The sequence below is a fragment of the Camponotus floridanus genome, unplaced genomic scaffold (genome assembly GCF_003227725.1).
Source record: "Camponotus floridanus strain SB8 unplaced genomic scaffold, Cflo_v7.5 scaffold32, whole genome shotgun sequence".
Taxonomy (NCBI): Eukaryota; Metazoa; Arthropoda; class Insecta; order Hymenoptera; family Formicidae; genus Camponotus; species Camponotus floridanus.
Window position 1 is genome coordinate 915,651 of NW_020229459.1, and position 24,350 is coordinate 940,000.

Genomic DNA, 24,350 nt, shown 5'->3' on the forward strand with positions numbered 1-24,350 from the left:
TACGTACCTGAATGAGCTACTGCAGGTTTCTGTATAAGAAGTATCGGTATTTTTGCCACTGTATCCTTACTGAAATATCGATCATCTGACGTAAGTTGAATCTCGCCGATTGTGCGATTGGACATACAAGATCTCCTTACGATCTGACGTATTTGTGCATCCCAAATAGCAGAACGATTTAAGTCAGATGATAACTGAACATAACGTAAGATTTCATTAGATAAAGAAATCTCAGTTCTCGTTCTTTCTGCAGGTAAAAAGCGTGGATCTAAAACGGTTAATCCAATAATTATATTTGATTGCAGAAAACTTGGTGACCCTTTCATCGATTGCCATATTTGCTCTTGCATCTTAAAAGCTTCTATATTTTCTCTTTTTTTATAATATATAGTATGCCACATTTTTTCCTTAATATCTTGTATAGTCAAATCTTTGGTAGCTTTTTCATCAATTGCCATTTTCAGCAGAGGTTGCACAGAGACATTATTACCTGATGATGTATCTAGTTTTTCATCATTTAACGAGCTATCCTGTTCTTCTGTCATAGGGCAACTTTCCGAATCCAAATCTAGTTCAGTTAGAGATGGTACATGTAATGCTTCTTTTAGTACAGTTAAAGCTGTTGGCCCAGAAAGTCTGAGTCTATATAATGCATATTTTAATATACGCATTTCACAGCCTGCGTCATTTGTGTACCAACCATTTAAATTGTGTGAAATGTCAGTTCTACCTTGTCCCACGTTATTCTGTTTAAAGTCAAAACTGGATATAATCTCCTTACGAAAACCACTATAAAAAGCAGGATGTACCCATATCCAAATGGTTTTAATGTTTGTCTCGCTTAGCTTCCAGAAAAAGTTCACGTAACCAATAGGGAACTGTGGATAGCCATTCTTTTTAAAGAACATTAAAGTACCTTCTCTCTGACCATTGGTGTACATACTTTCTGCAAAAGTTTTTTTGGGATTACAATGTTCCCTCAAAGCTGCTTCCAACCAATTTTTCTCTCCTACTATTTCGATACAGGTATAGTAAGAAATATCTTGTAAAAGGCAGCCGTGTGTCATAGCTCTGTAACTGTCTGTAAGGCTACTATAGTAATTATTCCTTGAATAATTTGGAATTATATGTTTCCACTTGCTGATCATATGAAAATATTTTTCATGCCAGGTGTGAGTCTGTTGTAAGTAGATCTCGTGGGATGATTGCTTACTCGTCGATGGTAAATTTTGGCTGCTCGCCGACTCTGCCATTTTCGCCAAATATACCTCTCCCAATTTAGGTGGCTTTTAACGTTATGAGATATGACACATCTGCGTGTATGTATATATATATATGAAGCTTTTGAAATATTAACTTGGTTTGCTTAGGATTTTCTGTAACAAAAAAAAAGTTTTCTTATTTCAATTACAATCAAATCTTAACGTTTTATTGTGTGTGAATGTTACCTTTGTCAGAAATTGTATTAAACTAAAGTCAATCTTAAAAGAGATAAAAAGATAATTGTTTCTATCAAGTTAAAAATGTAAAGGCACTACTTCTTAAAGTAAGTTGTTGCTGAATAAATGTGTTGGATGAAAACGCATGAGGTCCAAAAGCAGCAGAAGCTAGAAGAAATGTTTTCTTAATCGATCTAAGGAAAAGGTCGTGGGAAAGACATATTTAAGCAAGTTTACATTTTTTGCAACGTATACATACCAATCGAAGATGTCACCTTGGTAATTTCACGAGCTCGCGAAGAGCCGAACCACATGATAGACATTTCAGATGGAAGATTCTTGGATCCTTCCAAAATTTCAGTTCGTCAAATTGTTTCTTCTTCTTCGCCATAGCCATTTTTTCACGCCTAAAAATTACACGATTGTTAATTCACGTGGACTAAACAAATAAATCGCGTTCATGAAATTTTATAGTATTTTATAAGATACTAAGGTCTTTTTTGTCTTCTTTTTTACTGACAAGGAAGAAGGGACGTCTTCTTCAAGATATTAAAAATAGGTATCTCGAGGTATCTTACCTAATGTTTGATGCAGGCATGAAAAGCGAAGTCCACGTGACACTCCTGACCATAGAAATTTGAGGTAGTCATGGAAACGGAAACACGGCTCCTTTGGCGCGAACGATAGCTTATGCAGACACGACGCGGCAAAGAAAGATGCGTCAACCAATCAGGTAAAAGGGGGATGAATGCATCAACCAATCAACTTATCATATTTTTACAAGAGGGAGAAATTGATTGGTTCTATTTTCCGCATGCATTTTTGAAGTATTTTATATAATACTAATGTCTTTTTTTACGAGGAACAAGAAACGTTTTCTTCGACTTCTTATACGTAAAAGAATTAAGGTTCGATGAGAAATGAGTAGATTAGTAAAAATAAAATAAAATAATATTACAATTGATTAAAAATGAATAAAAATGAATAAATAATTATTAATTATTTGTATAAATATATTTATGTAATTTGAATATAAATAATTTTTTAAATAGAATTTTCTATTAAATTTAAATAAATTAAAACAAAAAAAAATGCGTCAGCCAATCAATTTGTCATATTTTTACTTGAGGGAAAAATTGATTGGTTATTTTTTCCGCGCGACTTCATTATCTTCATTCTATCTAAATATGCATTTAGATTCTACTGAGGTTATTTCGAATTTTTCTGGGTTCATGTGAATCGTATAAATTCGAAGAAAGGAAGGAAAAAATCTTATCTCGAGAATTCGATCAATCACTTTGTCTAAAGAGCATAAAAAGGATCTTCTGAGTGAAACGAGATTAAATCTCCGTTTTTAAAATTGGAAATAATTATTGACATGTGACGTCACCGAACCGGCAATTTCAAGTAGAAACGAATGAAATTATTTAGGATCAATACAATGAAGAAAGAAACATAAGTTTCATGTAACAGAAAGTGCAAAAAACTGTAAAAGATAACATTGGTTATTAATTAAACATTATATATATAAAAAAAGTCATAATTGTACAACAGATAATTAGAAATTAATTTTTTATGTAGTTATTTTTGTATCGCTCGATAAATGTACATTTAGAAGCAAAGTGTATTGAACAGCAAAATTAAATCATACTGTTTAATGAAAGTTTTAAAACCAGACCAAATTGATCGATCATGATCACTATCAATCCATCTATTATATACCCTTGGGAAATTATTTTTACTGATAATAGTGTAAAAAAATATTATTTGAAATATTTGGCTTTATTCTGGTACAAAAAAATTAAAAAATATATACATCGATACATTTACATACGTTTGCATAGATATATAATGTAAACAGAGTCTCGTAGAGCCGAATTTCGGTGCCGTCTTCATCACTCCAAGTGCATGCTAACGATCAAGCGCGGGGAAAAGCAGTATTTGTAGTCTATGCCGGTGTAGTGATAGCACGAAGAAGGACATCGTCGCGTAGAAAAATAAAATATAATAATTTATTAATTATTATATTTTAAATAAAATAGATATTAATTTATATTTTATATATAATATGTATAATTAAATTTACATATTTTTATATAAATAAATTATAATTATTATATTATTAAATCTACAAACACACACACACATACATACATACATATATATATGTACATACACATACACATATATATACATATTTTTTTTTCTTCGCGATGGTGTCCTCTTTGCTATCATCACTAGTGGCATAGATCATAGACGGTACTGTTTTTCGCGGCGCTCGGCCGCTACCATGCACTTGGAGTGGGGAAAACAGCCACGAGATCCGGACTCTGGTTATAATATAAAATGTTCATAAAGTAAAAATACACTTATGACGCACACTTATCTACTAATAATTAATATCTACTTATATTTCCTTAATATCTACTAATATTTTTAATCGTGCAAATCTATACTGTAGTTCTTCAGTATTCCTAACAAGAACAATGTTAGACTTTTTGCGAATTATTTCGAGTAGCGATGGTAATGTGACATATCCAATGCCAATACCTTTCGCACGAAGAAGTGAATAACCGCCCATCGTTACGTACCCCATGACTTGTCTATCGCAGGAATGGCGAACTTCCTTCAATTCTGGGAGATTCACTTTTCTCTTTTCTTTCTCACGATCTGATATTATTTTGTTACGTTTTGAGATCTTTGCACGACTCCTCATATCATGAATGACATCAAATTTCTCCGGTAATACTTTATCTTGCAACGTTTCCTTCCGTTTAACTCTGTGCCGACTTGGTTGTTCAATTTTCTTCAAGTGTTTTTTATCTAATATTTTGCGGGACTGTTCATTCAGATTTATGTGAAATTCTTCGACAGGCCCATCATAATTTTTATTAATTTCGAATCTTCTCAAATCTTCGTGTGTCGACATACATATGATCGCGAACTCCTTCGGCCATCCTTCGTCCACCAAAGACAATGTAACTTGTACCAGGCAATTTTGATAATCATCGAATTCTTGAAAATCGAATTCTGTCTCTTGGATAGTTGATTTGGATCTTGCATTCTTACGTTCAACAATTTTAATTTCCGTTCTTAAAAGTGTTAAAAGTCTAAAGTGTCTCAAAACATAAAAATTTTTAACGTCCGACCAGCCTTTGGTTAAATTTTCCCAATCGCACAAGAAAGGACTACCAATGCCAAATTTCATAAAGTTAACTCTTTGGACTGGTGAATGAGAAAAATATTCATTGGTTAATTCCTCCTCTCTTTTCGACGCTTTTTTCATGTAAGCAAGAGTGTCGGGATCATTAACATCAGGTACGTGTGTTCCTAAACTTTCAAAAACTACTAATTCGGTCTCTCGAAGTCCGCCTACTAATAGAGATCGCTTTGGAATTGTCTTCCAAAATGCCATTGCCCATCTAGATGGTATAATAATATCTATCCTGGAACCTAAACCTGGAACAATATATCAATGTACTTTTAATTGCAAACAAGGTATAATATTTACCTTATGAATGATTGTAAATTATACTTATTACGTACCTAAAGAATCTACTGCTGGTTTCTGTATAAGAAGTATCGGTATTTTTGCCACTGTATCCTTACTGAAATATGGATCATCTGACATAAATTGAATCTCGTCGATTGTGTGATTGGACATACAAGATCTGCTTACGATTTGACGTATTTGTCCATCCCAAATAGCAGAACGATTTAAGTCAGATGATAACTGAACACGACGTAAGTTTTCAGTAGATAAAAGAGTCTCAGTTCTCGTTCTTCTTGCAGGTAAAAAGCGTGGATCTAAAATGGTTAATCCAATAATTATATTTGATTCCAGAAAACTTGGTGATCCCTTCATCGATTGCCATATTTGCTCTTGCATCTTAAAAGCTTCTATATTTTCTCTTTTTTTATAATATATAGTATGCCACATTTTTTCCTTAAGATCTTGTATAGTCAAATCTTTGTTGGCTTTTTCATCAATTGCCATTTTCAGCAGAGGTTGCACAGAGGCATTATTACCTGATGATGTTGTATCTAGTTTTTCATCATTTAACGAGCTATCCTCTTCTTCTGTCATAGGCCAGTTTTTCGAATCCAAATCTAGTTCAGTTAGAGATGGTACATGTAATGCTTCTTTTAATACAGTTAAAGCTGTTGGCCCAGAAAGTCTGAACCTATTTAATGCATATTTTAATATACGCATTTCACAGCCTGCATTATTTGTGTACAAATCAATTAAATTGTGTGAAATGTCAGTTCTATCTTGTCCTGTGTTATTTTGTTTAAACTCAAAACTAGATATAATCTCGTTAAGGAATTCAATATAAAAAGCAGGATGTACCCATATCCAAATGGTTTTAATGTTTGTCTTGCTTAGCTTCCAGAAAAAGTCCACGTAACCAATAGGGAACTGTGGACAGCCATTCTTTTTAAAGAACATTACCGTACCTTCTCTCTGACCACTGGTGTACATCTCTTCTGCAAAAGTTTTTTCGGGATTACAATGTTCCCTCAAAGCTGCTTCCAACCAATTTTTCTCTCCTACTATTTCGATACAGGAATAGTAAGAAATATCTTGTAAAAGGCAGCCTTGTGTCAGAGCTCTGTAACTGACTTTATGGCTATAGATATTTGAATAATTTGGAATTACATGTTTCCACTTGCTGATCATGTGAAAACGTTTTGTATGCCAGGCATGAGTCTGTAAGTAGATCTTCTCATGGTGTGATAGTTTACTCGTCGATGGTAAATTTTGGCTGCTCGCCGACTCTGCCATTTTTGCCAAATATACCTCTTGCAATCTAGGTGGTTTTTAACGTTACGAGATATGACACATCTGTGTATATATATATGAAGCTTTTGAAATATTAACTTGGTTTGCTTAGGATTCTCTGTAACAAAAAAAAAAAAAATCTTATTTCAAGTACAATCAAATCGTAACGTTTTATTGTGTATGAATGTTACCTTTGTCAGAAATTGTATGAAACAAAAGTCAATCTTAAAAGAGATAAAAAGATAATTGTACAAGTTAAAAAGGTAGAGGCACTACTTCTTAAAGTAAGTTGCTGCTGAATAAATGTATTGGATGAAAACACATGAGGTCCTCGCTAAGCAGCAGAAGCTAAAGGAAATGTTTTCTTAATCGATCTAAGGAAAAGGTCGTAGGAAAGACATATTTAAGCAAGTTTACATTTTTTGCAACGTATACATACCAATCGAAGATGTCACCTTGGTAATTTCACGAGCTCGTGAAGAGCTGAACCACATGATAGACATTTCAGATGGAAGATTCTTGGATCCTTCCAAAATTTCAGTTCGTCAAATTGTTTCTTCTTCTTCACCATAGCCATTTTTTCACGCCTAAAAATTACACCATTGTTAATCCACGTGGACTAAACAAATAAATCGCGTTCATGAAATTTTTTAGTATTTTATAAGATACTAAGGTCTTTTTTGTCTTCTTTTTTACTGACAAGGAACAAGGGACGTCTTCTTCAAGATATTAAAAATAGGTATCTCGAGGTATCTAACCTAATGTTTGATGCAGGCATGAAAAGCGAAGTCCACGTGACACTCCTGACCATAGAAATTTGTGGTAGTCATGGAAACGGTAACACAGTCTTCTTTGGCGCGAACGATAGCTTATGTAGACACGACGCGGTAAAGAAAAATGCGTCAACCAATCAGGTAAAGGAAGACGAATGCGACAACCAATCAACTTATCATATTTTTACTAGAGGGAAAAATTGATTGGTTATTTTTTCCGCACGACTTCATTATCTTCATTCTATCTAAATATGCATTTAGATTCTACTGAGGTTATTTCGAATTTTTCTGGGTTCATGTGAATCGTATAAATTCGAAGAAAGGAAGGAAAAAGTCTTATCTTGAGAATTCGATCAATCACTTTGTCTAAAGAGCATAAAAAGGATCTGAGTGAAACGAGATTAAATCTCCGTTTTTAAAATTGGAAATAATTATTGACATGTAACGACACCGAACAGGTATTCCTAGTAGAAACGAATGAAATTATATAGGATCAATACAATGAAGAAAGAAACAAGTTTTATGTAAAAGAAAGTGCAAAAAACCGTAAAAGATAACAATGGTTATTAGTACGTTAAACATTATATATAAAAAAAATCATTACAATTGTACGACAGATAATTAGAAATTATATTTTATATAATTATTTTTGTAACGCTCGATAAATGTACATTTTAGAAGCGAAGTAGATTGAAAAGCAAAATTAAATCATACTGTTCAATGAAAGTTTTAAATAAAACCAGACCAAATTGATCGATCATGATCCATCTGTTATTGACTCTTGGGAAATTATTTTTGCTGATAGTAGTGCAAAAAAATATTATTTGAAATATTTGACTTTATTCTGGCACAAAAAAAAATTAAAAAATATATACATATTGATATACAAATTGATACATTTACATATATTTACATAGATATATAATGTAAACAGAGTCTTGGAGAATCGGTTCTCGATGCCGTCTTTATCAGTCCAAGTGCATGCTAACGATCAAGTGCAGGGAGAAGCAGTATCGTCTAGGGCAGAGCTGGGATTTACTTGCAACTTTCGGCCAGATTTCTTGGTTTGCACCTATTGTTGCTTTCTTACCTCTTACTCGTAATTAAGGTGCGCTCAGGAACGTGCGCGTCATAAATGTAATGTAACAATCTATCTATCTAAGTTCTCTTTATTGTTTATTAATAATAAAAATAATTATTCTATTAATTACATTTAAAACACAAATATTTTAAATTCCTACAGAACATATACGTAATTAATAATACAATAATTATTTTTATTAACAATAAACAATAAAAAGAACTTAGACTGCCACATTACATTTGTGACGCGGATGATCCTGAGCGCTCCTTAAGAGCGATAGTTCGCGCGAGAGGAGTAAGAGAGGAACAGTAGGCATAAGCTAAGAAATATGGCCAAAAGTTGCAAGTAAATCCCAACACTGGTCTAAGGTGTAGTGTGATGATAACAAAAAGGACATCGTCGCATAGAAAAACAAAATATAATAATTTATTATATTATTTTATATTTTAAATAATATATATATATATATACAAATTTATATTTTATGTATAATATGTATAATTAAATCTACATATATATATACATATATATATATATAAAATTATTAAATTATAATTATTACATTATTAAATACATATATATATATATATATGTATATATATATATATAAAATTTTTCTGTGCGATGGTGTTCTCTTTGCTATCATCACTAGACTGGCATAAATCACAGACAGTACTGTTTTTCGCGACGATCGGCCGCTACCATGCACTTGGAGTGGGGAAAACAGCCCCGAGATCCGGACTCTGGTAATAAGATAAAATATTCATAAAGTAAAAAATATACTTATGACGCAGACTTAATATCTACTAATATTTCTAATCGTGCTAATCTATACTGTAGTTCTTTAGTATTCCTAACAAGAACAATGTTAGACTTTTTGCGAATAATTTGGAGTAGCGAAGGTAATGTGACATATCCGATGCCAATATTTCCCGCACGAAGAAATGAATAACCGCCCATCGTTACGTACCCCATGACTTGTCTATCGCAGGATTGGCGAACCTCCGTCGATTCTTTGAGATACAATTTTCTTTTTTCTTTCTCACGATCTGATATTGTTTTGTTAAGTTTTGAGAGTTTTGCACGATTCATCACGTCATGAATGACATCAAATTTCTCCGGCAATACTTTACCTTGGAATGTTTTCTTCCGTTTAACTCTGCGCCGACTTAGTCGTTTCAATTGCATCGAGCGTTTTCCACGTAATTTTGTGCAGGACTTTTCATTGAGATCGGCGTGACGTTTTTCGACAGGCCCGTCATAATGTTCATTATTTTCGAAACTTCGCAAATCTTCGAGTGTCGGCATACATATGATCGCAAAATCTTTCGACGTTCCTTTGTTCAATATCGACAAATTGACTTGTACCAGGCAATTTTGATATTCCTCAAATTCCTGAAAATTGAATTCTGACTTTTGGACAGTTGATTCGGATTTTGCATTCTGACGTTCAACAATTTTAATTTCCGTTCTTAAAAGTGTTAAAAGTCTAAAGTGTCTCAAAACGTAAAAATCTTCAACGCCCGACCAGCCTTTGGTTAAATTTTTCCAATCGCAGAAGAAAGGACTCCAAATGCCAAATTTGATAAAGTTAACTCTTTGGATTGGTGAATGAGAAAAATATTCATTGGTTAATTCTTCCTTTCTTGTCGACGCTTCTCTCATGTAAGCAGGAGTGTCGGGATCATTAATATCAGGTACATATGGTCCTAAACTTTCAAAAACTATTAATTTGGTTTCTCGAAGTCCGCCTACTAATGGAGATCGCATTAAAAGTGCCATCCAAAATGCCATTGCCCATCTAGATGGTATAATAATATCTATCTTGGAACCTAAACCTGGAACAATATATCAATGTACTTTTAATTGCAATCAAGGAATAATATATACATCGTAAATAATTATAAATTATACTTATTATATACCTAAAGAAGTTACTGCAGGTTTCTGTACAAGAAGTATCGGTATTTTGGCCTTTGCATCCTTATTAAAATATGGATTATTAGACATACCAGGTACACGGATAAGCTCTTCGATTGTGTTTGTGGATAAACAAGAATCGTTTACGATATGACGTATTTGTGCATCCCAAATAGGAGAACGATTTAAGTTATATGGTAACTGACAATGTAAGTTTTCAGAAAAAAAAGAAATGCCAGTTCTCGTCCTTTTTGCAGGTAAATAAAAGCGTGGATCTAAAACGGTTAATCCAATAATCATGTTCGATAACAGAAAACTTGGTGATCCCAAAACCTTCATCAATTGCCACATTATCTCTTGTATTTTAAAAGCTTCTATATTTTCTCTTTCTTTATAATAATTAGTATGCCACATTTTTTCCTTAAGATCTTGTATAGTTAAATCTTTGGTATCTGTTTCATTTTCATCAATTACCATTTTCTCCACAAGTTCCACAGAGACATTACTATCTGTTGATATATCTAATTCTTCATCACATAACAAGCTGTCCTGTTCTTCTGTCATAGGGCAATTTTCCGAGTCCAAATCTAGTTCAGTTAGGGATGGTACATGTAATGCTTCTTTTAGTACTTTTAAAGCTGTTGGCCCAGAAAGTCTGAACCTATTTAATGCATATTTTAATACACGCATTTCACAGCCTGCGTCATTTGTGTACCAACCATTTAAATTGTGTGAAATGTCAGTTCTACCTTGTCCCACGTTATTCTGTTTAAAGTCAAAACTAGATATAATCTCACTAAGAAAATCACTATAAAAAGCAGGATGTACCCATATCCAAATGGTTTTAATGTTTGTCTCGCTTAGCTTCCAGAAAAAGTTCACATTACCAATAGGGAACTGTGGATAGCCATTCTTTTTAAAGAACATTATCGTACCTTCTCTCTGACCACTGGTGTACATCTTTGCTGCAAAAATTTTTTTCGGATCACAATGTTCCTTCAAAGTTGCTTCCAACCAATTTTTCTCTCCTACTATTTCGATACAAGTATAGTAAGAAATATCTTGTAAAAGGCAGTTTTCTGTTATAGCTTTGTAACTGGCTTTTCTATTAAGGCTCTTGTCATTTGAATAATGTGGAATTCTATGTCCCCACTTGTCAATCATGTGAAAATATTTTTCATGCCAGGTGTGAGTCTCTAAGTAGATATTCTCATGGGATGGTTGTTGCTTACTCGTCGATGGTAAATTTTGGTTGCTTGCCGACTCTGCCATTTTTGCCAAATATACCTCTTGCAATTGAGGTGGCTTTTAATTTTCTGTAACAAAAAAATTGTTTTTTTGTTTCAATTACAATCAAATCTTAACGTTTCATTGTTGAGTGTTACCTTTGTGAGAAATTGTATAAAAACATAGTCAGTCTTAAAAGAGATAAAAAGATAATTGTTTCTATCAAATTAAAAAGATAGAGGCACTACTTCTTAAAGTAAGTTATTGAATAAATGCGTTCGATGAATATGAAAATGCATGAGATCCTACTCGCTGGGAAGCAGAAGCTAGAAGAAATGTTTTCTTAACCGATCTAAGGAAAAGGTCGTGGGAAAGACATATTTAAGCAAGTTTATATTTTTTGCAACGTATACATACCAATCGAAGATGTCACCTTGGAAATTTCATGGGCCCTCGAAGAGCCGATTCACATAATAGACATTTCAGAAGGAAGAGTCTCGGATCCTTCCAAAATTTCAATTCATCAAATTGTTTCTTCTTTTTCGCCATGACCATTTTTTCGCGCCTAAAAATTACACGATTGTTAATCCACGTGGACTAAACAAATAAATCGCGTTCATGCAATTTTATAGTATTTTACAAGATATTAACGTCTTTTTTCTTCTTTTTTTTATTGACAAGCAACAAGAGACGTTCTTCTTCACGTTTTCTTATACTTAAAAGAATTAAGGTGCGATGAAAGACGAGTAGATTAGTAAAAATAAAATACGTACAAGAATTAAGGTTCGATGAGAGATGAGTAGATCAGTAAAAATAAAATAAAACAATATTATAATTGAATAAAAAATGAATAAAATATATAAAAAATTGTTAATTTTTTTATATAAATTTATTTTTGTAATTTATATATAAATAGTTCTTTAAATAAAACTTTTATTAAATTTAAATAATTTAATAAAAAATTAAATTAATATTTAAAGTAATTCTATTAATGAAAATTAATAACAGAAAATTAATAAAAATTATTATTAATGAAAATTATTATTTTAAAAATAGTTGTCTTTAACTATCTAACCTAATGATTGTTGCAGGCACGAAATGCAGAGTCCACGTGTCTCTCCTCACCATAGAAGATTGAGGTAGTCATGGAAACGGAAACACGGTCTTCTTTGGCGCGAACGATAGCTTACGTAGACGCGTCGTGATAAAGAAAGATGCGTCAACCAATCAGGTAAAGGGACATGAATGCGTCAGCCAATCAACTTGTCGTATTTTTACAAGAGCCAGAAATTGATTGGTTCTTTTTTCCGCGCGACTTCATTATCTTCATTCTATCTAAATATGCATTTAGATTCTACTGAGGTTATTTCGAATTTTTCTGGGTTCATGTGAATCGTATAAATTCGCAGAAAGGAAGGAAAAAATCTTATCTTGAGAATTCGATCAATCACTTTGTCTAAAGAGTATAAAAAGGATCTTCTGAGTGAAACGAGATTAAATCTCCGTTTTTAAAATTGCAAATAATTATTGACATGTGACGACACCGAACCGGCAATTCCAAGTAGAAACGAATGAAATTATATAGGATCAGTACAATGAAGAAAGAAACATAAGTTTCATGTAACAGAAAGTGCAAAAAACCGTAAAAGATAACATTGGTTATTAGTTAAACATTATATATATAAAAAAATCATAATTGTACAACAGATAATTAGAAATTAATTTTTTATGTAGTTACTTTTGTATCGCTCGATAAATGTACATTTTAGAAGCAAAGTGTATTAAAGAGCAAAATTAAATCATACTGTTTAATGAAAGTTTTAAATAAAATCAGACCAAATTGATCAATCACTATCAATCCATCTGTTATTGACTCTTGGGAAATTATTTTTGCTGATAGTAGTGCAAAAAAATATTATTTGAAATATTTGGCTTTATTCTTGCACACAAAAAAATTAAAAAATATATACATATTGATATACAAATTGATACCTTTACATATATTTGCATAGATATATAAAGTAAACAGAGTCTTGGAGAATTGGTTCTCGGTGCAGTCTTCATCACTCCAAGTGCATGCTAACGATTAAGCGCGGGAAAAAGCTGTATCGTCTAGGACAGTGCTGGGATTTACTTGCAACTTTAGGCCAGATTTCTTGGTTTACACCTACTGTTGCTTTCTTACCTCTTACTCGTAATTAAGGTGCGCTCAGGAACGTGCGCGTCATAAATGTAATGTAACAATCTATCTATCTAAGTTCTCTTTATTGTTTATTAATAATAAAAATAATTATTCTATTAATTACATTTAAAATACAAATATTTTAAATTACTACAGAACATATACGTATTTAATAATAGGATAATTATTTTTATTAATAATAAACAATAAAAAGAACTTATACTGCCACGTTACATTTGTGACGCGGATGATCCTGAGCGCTCCTTAAGAGCGATAGTTCGCGCGAGAGGAGTAAGAGAGGAACAGTAGGCGTAAGCTAAGAAATATGGCCAAAAGTTGCAAGTAAATCCCAACACTGGTGTAGTGTGATGGTAACAAGGACATCGTCGCGTAGAAAAACAAAATATAATAATTTATTATATTATTTTATATTTTAAATAATGTATATATATATATATACAAATTTATATTTTATGTATATGTATAATTAAATCTACATACATATACATATATATACACAATTATTAACTTAAAATTATTATACTATTAAATCTATATATATATATATATATATATATATATATATATATATATATAAATAAAATTTTTTTACAGGATGGTGTCCCTTTGTTATCATCATAAGACCGGCATAGATCATAGATGGTGGATTGTCGCGGCGCTCAACCGCTACCATGCACTTGGAGTGGGGAAAACAGCTCTGAGATCCGGACTCTGGTAATAAGATAAAATGTTCATAAAGTAAAAAATATACTTATGACGCAGACTTAATATCTACTAATATTTCTAATCGTGCTAATCTATACTGTAGTTCTTTAGTATTTCTAACAAGAACAATGTTAGACTTTTTGCGAATTATTTCGAGTAGCGAAGGTAACGCGACATATCCGATGCTAATACCTTTTGCACGAAGAAATGAATAACCGCCCATCGTTACGTATCCCATGACTTCTCTATCGCAGGATTGGCGAACCTCCGTCGATTCTTTGAGATACAATTTTCTCTTTTCTTTCTCACGATCTGATATTGTTTTGTTAAGTTTTGAGAGTTTTGCACGATTCATCACGTCATGAACGACATCAAATTTCTCCGGCAATACTTTACCTTGGAATGTTTTCTTCCGTTTAACTCTGCGCTGACTTAGTCGTTTCAATTTCATCGAGCGTATTCTACGTAATTTTGTGCTGGAATTTTCATTCGGATTGGCGTTATGTTTATGGACAGGCCCGTCATAATGTTCATTATTTTCGAAACTTCGCAAATCTTCGAGTTTCGGCATACATATGATCGCGAACTCTTTCGACGTTCCTTTGTTCAATATCGACAATTTGACTTGTACCAGGCAATTTTGATATTCATCGAATTCTTGAAAATTGAATTCTGACTGTTGCACAGTTGATTCGGACGTCGTATTCTCACGTTCAATAATATTAATTTGCGTTCTTAAAAGTGTTAAAAGTCTAAAGTGTCTCAAAACGTAAAAATCTTCAACGCCCGACCAGCCTTTGGTTAAATTTTTCCAATCGCAGAAGAAAGGACTCCAAATGCCAAATTTGATAAAGTTAACTCTTTGGATTGGTGAATGAGAAAAATATTCATTGGTTAATTCTTCCTTTCTTGTCGACGCTTCTCTCATGTAAGCAGGAGTGTCGGGATCATTAATATCAGGTACATATGGTCCTAAACTTTCAAAAACTACTAATTTGGTTTCTCGAAGTCCGCCTACTAATGGAGATCGCATTAAAAGTGCCGTCCAAAATGCCATTGCCCATCTAGATGGTATAATAATATCTATCCTGGAACCTAAACCTGGAACAATATATCAATGTACTTTTAATTGCAATCAAGGAATAATATATACATCGTAAATAATTATAAATTATACTCATTATATACCTAAAGAAGTTACCGCAGGTTTCTGTACAAGAAGTATCGGTATTTTGGCCTTTGCATCCTTATTAAAATATGGATTATTAGACACACCAGATACACGGATAAATTCTTCGATTGTATTTGTGGACACACAAGAATCGTTTACGATATGACGTATTTGTGCATCCCAAATAGGAGAACGATTTAAGTTATATGGTAAATGACAACGTAAGTTTTCAGAAAAAAGAGGAATCTCAGTTCTCGTCCTTTTTGCAGGTAAATAAAAGCGTGGATCTAAAACGGTTAATCCATTAATCATATTCGATAACAGACAACTTGGTGATCCCAAAACCTTCATCAATTGCCACATTATCTCTTGTATCTTAAAAGCTTCTATATTTTCTCTTTTTTTATAATAATTAGTATGCCACATTTTTTCCTTAAGATCTTGTATAGTCAAATCTTTGGTATATGTTTCATTTTCATCAATTACCATTTTCTCCACAAGTTGCACAGAGACATTACTATCTGTTGATGTATCTAATTCTTCTTCACATAACAAGCTATCCTGTTCTTCTGTCATAGGGTAATTTTCCGAATCCAAATCTAGTTCAGTTAGGGATGGTATATGTAATGCTTCTTTTAGTACAGTTAAAGCTGTTGGCCCAGAAAGTCTGAATCTATTTAATGCATATTTTAATACACGCATTTCACAGCCTGCGTCATTTGTGTACCAACCACTTAAATTGTGTGAAATGTCAGTTCTACCTTGTCCCACGTTATTCTGTTTAAAGTCAAAACTGGATATAATCTCACTAAGAAAATCACTATAAAAAGCAGGATGTACCCATATCCAAATGGTTTTAATGTTTGTCTCGCTTAGCTTCCAGAAAAAGTTCACATTACCAATAGGGAACTGTGGATAGCCATTCTTTTTAAAGAACATTATTGTACCTTCTCTTTGACCATTGGTGTACATCTTTGCTGTAAATATTTTTTTCGGATCACAATGTTCCTTCAAAGTTGCTCCCAACCAATTTTTTTCTCCTACTATTTCGATACAGGTATAGTAAGAAATATCTTGTAAAAGGCAGTTTTCTGTTATAGCTTTGTAACTGGCTTTTCTATTAAGGCTCTTGTAACTTAAATAATGTGGAATTTTATGTCCCCACTTGTCAATCATGTGAAAATATTTTTCATGCCAGGTGTGAGTCTCTAAGTAGATCTCATCGGATGGTTGGTTACTCGTCGATGGTAAATTTTGCCTGCTCGCCGACTCTGCCATTTTTGCCAAATATACCTCTCGCAATTTAGGTGGCTTTTAACGATACGAGATATAACACATCTGCATATATATATATATATATATATATATATATATATATATATGAAGCTTTTGAAATATTAACTTGGTTTGTTTAGGATTTTCTGTAACAAAAAAAAATTGTTTTTTTGTTTCAATTACAATCAAATCTTAACGTTTTATTGTTGAATGTTACCTTTGTGAGAAATTGTATAAAAAGAAAGTCAGTCTTAAAAGAGATAAAAAGATAATTGTTTCTATCAAATTAAAAAGGTAGAGGCACTACTTCTTAAAGTAAGTTGTTGCTGAATAAATGCGTTCGATGAATATGAAAATGCGTGAGATCCTACTCGCAGGGCAGCAGAAGCTAGAAGAAATGTTTTCTTAACCGATCTAAGGAAAAGGTCGTGGGAAAGACATATTTAAGCAAGTTTATATTTTTTGCAATGTATACATACCAATCGAAGATGTCACCTTGGAAATTTCACGGGCCCTCGAAGAGCCGAATCACATAATAGACATTTCAGAAGGAAGGGTCTCGGATCCTTCCAAAATTTCAATTCATCAAATTGTTTCTTCTTTTTCGCCATGACCATTTTTTCGCGCCTAAAAATTACACGATTGTTAATCCACGTGGACTAAACAAATAAATCGCGTTCATGCAATTTTATAGTATTTTATTATACTAACGTCTTTTTTTTCTTTTTTTTCTTTTTTTTTTATTGATAAGGAACGAGAGACGTCTTCTTCACCTCTTCTTGTACGTATAAAAGAATTAAGATTCGATGAGAGATGAGTAATTAGTAAAAATAAAATAAAAGTATATTAAAATTGAATAAAATATGAATAAAAATAAATAAAAAATAGTTAATTATTTATATAAATTTATTTGTGTAATTAAAATATAAATAATTTTTAAAATAAAATTTTGTATTAAATTTAAATAATTTAATAAAAAATTAAATTAATATTTAAAATAACTCTATTAATGAAAATTAATAAAAATTATTATTAATAAAAATTATTATTACTAAAAATAGGTATCTTGAGGTATCTAACCTAATGTTTGAGGCAGGCACGAAATGCAAAGTTCACGTGTCTCTCCTCACCATAGAATTGGTGGTAGTCATGGAAACGGAAACACAGTTTTCTTTGGCGCGGACAATAGTTTACATAGGCACGACGCGGCAAAGAAAGATGCGTCAACCAATCAGGTAAAGGGAGACGAATGCGTCAGCCAATCAACTTGTCATATTTTTATAAGAACGAGAAATTGATTGGTTCTTTTTTCCGCGCGATCATTAAACGCATTATATCTAGATAGACCTTTAGATCCGTAAAAAGGATCTTGTGAGTGGAACGAAATTGAATCTCTGTTTTTAAAATACCAAATAATTATTGATATGTGATGACACCGAACCGACAATTCCAAGTTGAAATGAATGAATGATTATATAGAATCAATACAAAGAAGAATTATATAAGTTTCGTATAACAGAAAATGTAAAAAAACTTTAAAATATAACACTGGTTATTAGTACGTTAAATATTATATATAAAATAATCATTATAATTACACAGCAGATAATTAGAAATTATATTTTATGTAATTATTTTTGTACCGTTTGATAAATGTACATTTTAGAAGCAAAGTGTATTGAAGAGCAAAATTAAATCATACTGTTTAATGAAAGTTTTAAATAAAACCAAACCAAATTTATCGATCATGATCACTATCAATCCATCTATTATTGACTCTTTGGAAATTATTTTTACTGAAAATAGTGTAAAAAAATATTATTTGAAATATTTGACTTTATTCTTGTACAAAAAAAATTTAAAAATATATACATTGATACATTTACATATATTTGCATAGGTATATAATGTAAACAGAGTCTTGGAGAGTCGGATCTCGGTGCCGTCTTCATCATTCCAAGTGCATACGACAGAGCGCCGCGAAAAGCAGTATCGATAATCTATGGCGGTATAGTGATGGTAGCAAGGAGGACATCGTCGCAAAGAAAAACAAAATATAATTATTTATTATATTATTTTATATTTTAAATTATATATATATATAATTTAAAATATAAAATAATATAATATATATATATATATATATATATTATATATATATATATATATATATATATATATATAAATTTATATGCATATGTATAATTAAATCTACACACACACACATACACATATAATAATTATATAATAATTATAATTTAATAATTATTATATGTGTATATATATATATATATATATATATATATACACATATAATAATTATTAAATTAAAATTATTATATTATTAAATATATATATAATTTTGCTACGCGATGGTGCTCCCTTTGCTATCATTACAACACCGGCATAGATCATAGACGGTACTGTTTTTCGGGGCGCTCGGCTGCTAGCATGCACTAGGAGTGGGAGAAACGGCCCTGAGATCCGGACTCTGGTAATAAGATAAAATATACATAAAATAAAAATATACTTATGACGCACACTTATCTACTAATAATTAATATCTACTTACATCTCTTATTAATATCTACTAATATTTCTAATCGTACAAATCTATACTGTAGTTCTTTATTATTCCTAACGAGAACAATGTTAGACTTTTTGCGAATAATTTTGAGTAGCGAAGGTAATGTGACATATCCGATGCCAATAAATTTCCTACGAAGAAATGAATAACCGCCCATCGTTACGTATCCCATGACTTCTCTACCGCAGGAATGGCGAACCTCCGTCGATTCTGGGAGATACAATTTTCTCATTTCTTCCGCATGATCTGATATCATTTTCTGACGTTTTGCACTATTAATCTCGTCATGAATGTCATCAAATTCCTCCGGCAATACATTATCTTGGGACGTTTTCTTCCGTTTAACTCTGTACCTTAGTTTAACTTTGTGTCTTAGTTGTTCCAATTCCATTAAGTGTAATCTACGTAATATTTTGCGGTACTCTTCATTCCGATCGGTGTGACATTTTTCCATAGGACCATCATAATTTTCATTATTTTCGAAACTTCGCAAATCATTGGGTGTTGGTATACATATGATCGCGAAATCATCCAACGTTCCTATGTTCAATATCGACAATTTGACTTGTACCAGGCAATTTTGATATTCATCGAATTCTCGAAAATCGAATTGTGACCCTTGGACAGTTGATTTGGACCTTGCATTCTTATGTTCAATAGTTTTAATTACTGTTCTTAAAAGTGCTAAAAGTCTAAAGTGTCTCAGAACGTAAAAATCTTCAACGTCCGACCAGTCTTTGGTTAAATTTTTCCAATCGCAGAAGAAAGGACTCCAAATGCCAAATTTGATAAAGTTAACTCTTTGGATTGGCGAATGAGAAAAATATTCATTGGTTAATTCCTCCTTTCTTGTCGACGCTTCTTCTCTGTAAGCAGGAGTGTCGGGATCATTAATATCAGGTCCATATGGTTCTAAACTTTCAAAAACTACTAATTTGGTTTCTCGAAGTCCGCCTACTAATGGAGATCGCATTAAAAGTGCCATCCAAAATGCCATTGCCCATCTAGATGGTATAATAATATCTATCCTGGAACCTAAACCTGGAACAATATATCAATGTACTTTTAATTGCAATCAAGGAATAATATATACCTTATAAATAATTGTAAATTATACTTATTACATACCTGAAGAAGTTACTGCTGGTTTCTGTATAAGAAGTATCGGTATTTTTGCATCCTTACTGAAATATGGATTATCTGACATACCAAGTTCAATCTTGTCGATTGTGTGTTTGGACACACAAGAACTGCTTACGATCTGACGTATTTGTGCATTCCAAATAGGAGAACGATTTAAGTTATTTGATAACTGAGAATGTAAGTTTTCAGCAGATGAAGGAATCTCAGTTTTCGTGCTTCTTACAGGTAAATAAAAGCGTGGATCTAAAACGGTTAATGCAATAATATATGTTGGTAACGGAAAACGTGGTGATTCCAAAACCTTCAACGATTGCCACATTTGCTTTTGTATCTTAAAAGCTTCTATATTTTCTCTTTTTTTATAATATTTAGTATGCCACATTATTTCCTTACGATCTTGTATAGTCAAACCTTTGGTATCTTTTTCATTTTCATCAATTACCATTTTCTCCACAGGTTGCACAGAGACATTATTACCTGTTGATGTATCTAATTTTTCATTTAACGAGCTATACTGTTCTTTTGTCATAGGGCAATTTTTCGAATCTAAATCTAGTTCAATTAGAGATGGTACATGTAATGCTTCTTTTAGTACAGTTAAAGCTGTTGGCCCAGAAAGTCTGAATCTATTTAATGCATATTTTAATACAAGCATTTTACAGCCTGCGTCATTTGTGTACATATCATTTAAATTGTGTGAAATGTCAGTTTTATTTTGTTCCGCGTTATTGTGTTTAAACTCAAAACTAGATATAATCTCACTAAGAAAATCACTATAAAAAGCAGGATGTACCCATATCCAAATGGTTTTTTTCTTTGTATAGCTTAGCTTCCAGAAAAAGTTCACATTACCAATAGGAAACTGTGGATAGCCATTCTTTTTAAAGAACATTACCATACCTTCTTTTTGCCCATCGGTGTACATCTTTGCAGCAAAAGTTTTTTTCGGATTACAATGTTCCTTCAAAGTTGCTTCCAACAAATTTTTCTTTCCTACTATTTCGATACAGGTATAGTAAGAAATATCTTGTAAAAGGCAGTTTTTTGTTGCAGCATTGTAACTGACTTTAGAGCTCTTGTCCTTTAAATAATGTGGAATTTTATATCCCCACTTGTCGATCATGTGAAAACGTTTTGCATGCCAGGTGTGAGTCTCTAAGCAGATCGTCTCATGGGATGGTTGCTGCTTACTCGTCGATGGTAAATTTTGGCTGCTCGCCGACTGCCATTTTCGCATTTTGTCCTCTCTTTTTTTTCCTCTCACAGTCTAGGTGATAAGCTTTTAACGTTACGAGATATGACACATCTGCGTATATATATATATATATATATATATATATATATATATATATATATGACTTTTGAAATATTAACTTGGTTTACTTAGGATTTTCTGTAACAAAAAAAAAATGTTTTTTTATTTCAATTACAATCAAATCTTAACGTTTCATTGTTGAATGTTACCTTTGTGAAAAATTGTATAAAAAAGAAAGTCAATCTTAAAGAGATAAAAAGAGAATTATTTCTATGAAATTAAAAAGGTAGAGGCACCTCTTAAAGTTGTTGCTGAATAAATACGTTTGATGAATATGAAAACGCATGAGATCCAACTCGCTAGGCAGCAGAAGCTAGAAGAAATGTTTTCTTAACTGATCTAAGGAAAAGGTCGTGGGAAAGACATATTTAAGCAAGTTTATATTTTTTGCAACGTATACATACCAATCGAAGATGTCACCTTGGAAATTTCATGGGCCCTCGAAGAGCCGAATCACATAATAGACATTTCAGATGGAAGGGTCTCGGATCCTTCCAAAATTTCAATTCGTCAAAATGTTTCTTCTTCTTCGCCATGACAATTTTTTGCGGCTAAAAATTACACGATTGTTAATCCATGTGCTCTAAACAAATAAATCGCATTCATGCAGTTCAACTAATCAGGTAGATCTAAGTAGAAGATTGTGGGAAAAACATATTTAAGGAAGCTTTTTTGCAAGGTATACATTTTTATAAAAATTATATATATTATATAAAAAATATTTTATGAATTAAAAAAATCCTAATTCTCATTTAGTATCAATTTTAAAAATCAAAAAGTTTTTCTGAATACAAATAAAATGCATTTTAATTTCTTAGGGAGAATTTATATATATTTTTACAATGTAAGATTGATATTTTATGGCAAATATTATATCAAATTTACAAATTGCTCTTAAATAATATCAAATTTACAAATTGCTCTTGGCTAATATTAATTATTGATTTGATATTTAGTTTTAATATTTTAAGTTTTCGTGTCTTTTTAGGAATATTATTTTTTGAGGTTTTAATTTTTTAGAAAAATTTTTTATTTTATTAAGGAAAATTACAGTAAATTATTTTTAAAGACTTTTTTTATTAAACATATTGTTGCACAAAAGGTAGAATACTTTTATGTACTTGATATTTTTTTTATCTTTGCAAGATACATACCAATCGAAGATGTCATCGCGGAAATTTCACGGGCTCGTGAAGAGACGAATTGCATGATAGACACTTCAGATGGAAGGGTCTCGGATCCTCCCAAATATTCGTCAAATTGTTTCCTCTTCTTTGCCATGACGTTTGAGTTCCTGTTTTTTCGCGCCTAAAGAGAAATTACACGATTGTTAATCCACGTGGACTAAACAAATAAACCGTGCATGCAATTTTATAATATTTTATAAGATACTAACATCTTTTGTTTTCTTCTTTTTTATTGACAGAACAAGGGACGTCTTCTTCGAGGTACTAAAAATAGGTATCTTGAGTTATCTAACCTAATGTTTCATGCAGACACGAAATGCAGAATGCAGAGTCCATGCGTCTCTCCTCACCATAGAAATTTGTGGTAGTCATGGAAACGGAAACAAGGTCTTTTTTGGCGCGAACGATAGCTTATGTAGACACGACGCGATAAAGAAAGCGTCAACCAATCAGGCAAAGGGAGATGAATGTGTCAGCCAATCAACTTGTCATATTTTTACAAGAGCGAGAAAATGATTGGTCCTTTTTTCCGTGCGATTTTATTTTCTTCTTTTTCTATTGGCAAGAAACAAAGGACGTCATCTTCACGTCTTCTTAAGATGCGGCCTCATTAACGCTAAAAAGTAGCGTCAACCATTGGTTGAACAATGAAGCAACTATACTTACCTCCTTGTTCAACCAATGATTGACGCTACTTTTTAGCGTCAATGAGGCCGCACCTTTAAGGTGCAATTTCATTGACGCTAAAAAGTAGCGTCAACCATTGGTTAAACAATGAAGCAACTACTTACTTCTTTATTCAACCAATGGTTGACGCTACTTTTTAGCGTCAATGAAATTGCACCTTTAAGATGCGGCCTCATTGACGCTAAAAAGTAGCGTCAACCATTGGTTGAACAAAGAAGCAACTACTTACTTCTTTGTTCAACCAATAGTTGACGCTACTTTTTAGCGTCAATGAAATTGCACCTTTATATGTAAAAGAATTAAGGTTCGATGAGAGACGAGTAGATTAGTAAAAATAAAATAAAACAATATTAAAATTAAATAAAAAATGTATAAAAATAAATAAAAAATAGTTAATTGTTTTATATAAATTCATTTATGTAATTTAAATGTAAATAATTTTTTAAATAAAATTTTTTATTAAATTTAAATAATTTAATAAAAAATTAAATTAATATTTAAAATAATTCTGTTAATGAAAATTAAAAACAGAAAATTAATAAAAATTATTATTAATAAAGATTATTATTTTAAAAATAGGTATCTTGAGGTATTTAATGTTTGATACAAGCACGAAATGCAGAATCCACGTGTCTCTTCTCACCATAGAAATTTATAATAGTCATGGGAACGGAAACACGGTCTTCTTTGGCGCGAACGATAGCTTATGTAGACACGACGCGATAAAGAAAGCATCAACCAATCAGGCAAAGGGAGATGAATGTGTCAGCCAATCAACTTGTCATATTTTTACAAGAGCGAGAAAATGATTGGTTCTTTTTTCCGCGCGATTTCATTATCCACATTCTATC

The 24,350-nt window shown here is 32.0% G+C and overlaps 6 protein-coding genes and 1 long non-coding RNA gene across 9 annotated transcripts in view; 1 reads left to right on the forward strand and 6 right to left on the reverse strand.

Annotated features, from left to right (window-relative positions):
- Positions 1-2,168, reverse strand: part of LOC112638554 (ribonucleases P/MRP protein subunit POP1-like) — a 5,105-nt gene extending 2,937 nt beyond the window's left edge. The window contains exons 1-3 of the mRNA XM_025410531.1: positions 2,018-2,168; positions 1,699-1,846; positions 8-1,376 (exon numbers count right to left, since the gene is read on the reverse strand). Coding sequence (XP_025266316.1) covers positions 8-1,253 — 1,246 coding nt within the window. The 5' untranslated portion in view covers positions 1,254-1,376; positions 1,699-1,846; positions 2,018-2,168. The remainder of the gene's footprint in view (positions 1-7; positions 1,377-1,698; positions 1,847-2,017) is intronic.
- LOC105249003 (ribonucleases P/MRP protein subunit POP1) lies at positions 1,711-6,799 on the reverse strand. Its single transcript, XM_025410532.1, has 4 exons — positions 6,678-6,799; positions 4,986-6,250; positions 4,031-4,898; positions 1,711-1,846 (listed from the first exon to the last, which is right to left on the reverse strand). The coding sequence occupies exons 1-4, from the start codon at positions 6,797-6,799 to the stop codon at positions 1,711-1,713; spliced, it is 2,391 nt and encodes a 796-aa protein (XP_025266317.1).
- Positions 6,800-8,704: 1,905 nt separating this feature from the next.
- Positions 8,705-12,355, reverse strand: LOC112638549 (ribonucleases P/MRP protein subunit POP1-like). Of its 3 annotated transcripts, XM_025410501.1 has the most exons (5): positions 12,302-12,355; positions 11,644-11,791; positions 10,005-11,315; positions 9,213-9,917; positions 8,705-8,822 (listed from the first exon to the last, which is right to left on the reverse strand). In XM_025410501.1, the coding sequence occupies exons 3-5, from the start codon at positions 11,269-11,271 to the stop codon at positions 8,743-8,745; spliced, it is 2,052 nt and encodes a 683-aa protein (XP_025266286.1). In that variant the 5' UTR covers positions 11,272-11,315; positions 11,644-11,791; positions 12,302-12,355; the 3' UTR covers positions 8,705-8,742. The 3 variants fall into 3 exon arrangements, with proteins under 3 accessions (XP_025266286.1, XP_025266284.1, XP_025266285.1); XM_025410499.1 differs by having other exon boundaries at positions 8,707-9,917; XM_025410500.1 differs by lacking the exons at positions 11,644-11,791; positions 12,302-12,355 and adding an exon at positions 11,385-11,418 and having other exon boundaries at positions 8,707-9,917.
- Positions 12,356-13,625: 1,270 nt separating this feature from the next.
- Positions 13,626-16,671, reverse strand: LOC105254001 (ribonucleases P/MRP protein subunit POP1). The gene is made up of 4 exons (XM_025410533.1): positions 15,323-16,671; positions 14,531-15,235; positions 14,022-14,140; positions 13,626-13,724 (listed from the first exon to the last, which is right to left on the reverse strand). The coding sequence occupies exons 1-4, from the start codon at positions 16,581-16,583 to the stop codon at positions 13,626-13,628; spliced, it is 2,184 nt and encodes a 727-aa protein (XP_025266318.1). The 5' UTR covers positions 16,584-16,671.
- LOC105250777 (solute carrier family 25 member 40) overlaps positions 14,051-24,350 on the forward strand; it is a 13,290-nt gene continuing 2,990 nt past the window's right edge. The window contains exon 1 of the mRNA XM_025410521.1: positions 14,051-14,143. The gene's annotated coding sequence lies outside the window, so the exon portion shown is untranslated. The remainder of the gene's footprint in view (positions 14,144-24,350) is intronic.
- On the reverse strand, positions 18,951-21,630 carry LOC109609722 (ribonucleases P/MRP protein subunit POP1). Its single transcript, XM_020027376.2, has 2 exons — positions 20,296-21,630; positions 18,951-20,208 (listed from the first exon to the last, which is right to left on the reverse strand). Exons 1-2 carry the CDS (start codon positions 21,545-21,547, stop codon positions 19,145-19,147), a joined length of 2,316 nt encoding a protein of 771 aa, XP_019882935.2. The 5' UTR covers positions 21,548-21,630; the 3' UTR covers positions 18,951-19,144.
- On the reverse strand, positions 21,673-23,147 carry LOC105250776. Its single transcript, XR_002192536.2, has 5 exons — positions 23,022-23,147; positions 22,780-22,933; positions 22,030-22,176; positions 21,862-21,938; positions 21,673-21,703 (listed from the first exon to the last, which is right to left on the reverse strand). It is a non-coding gene; the product is annotated as an uncharacterized LOC105250776 (long non-coding RNA).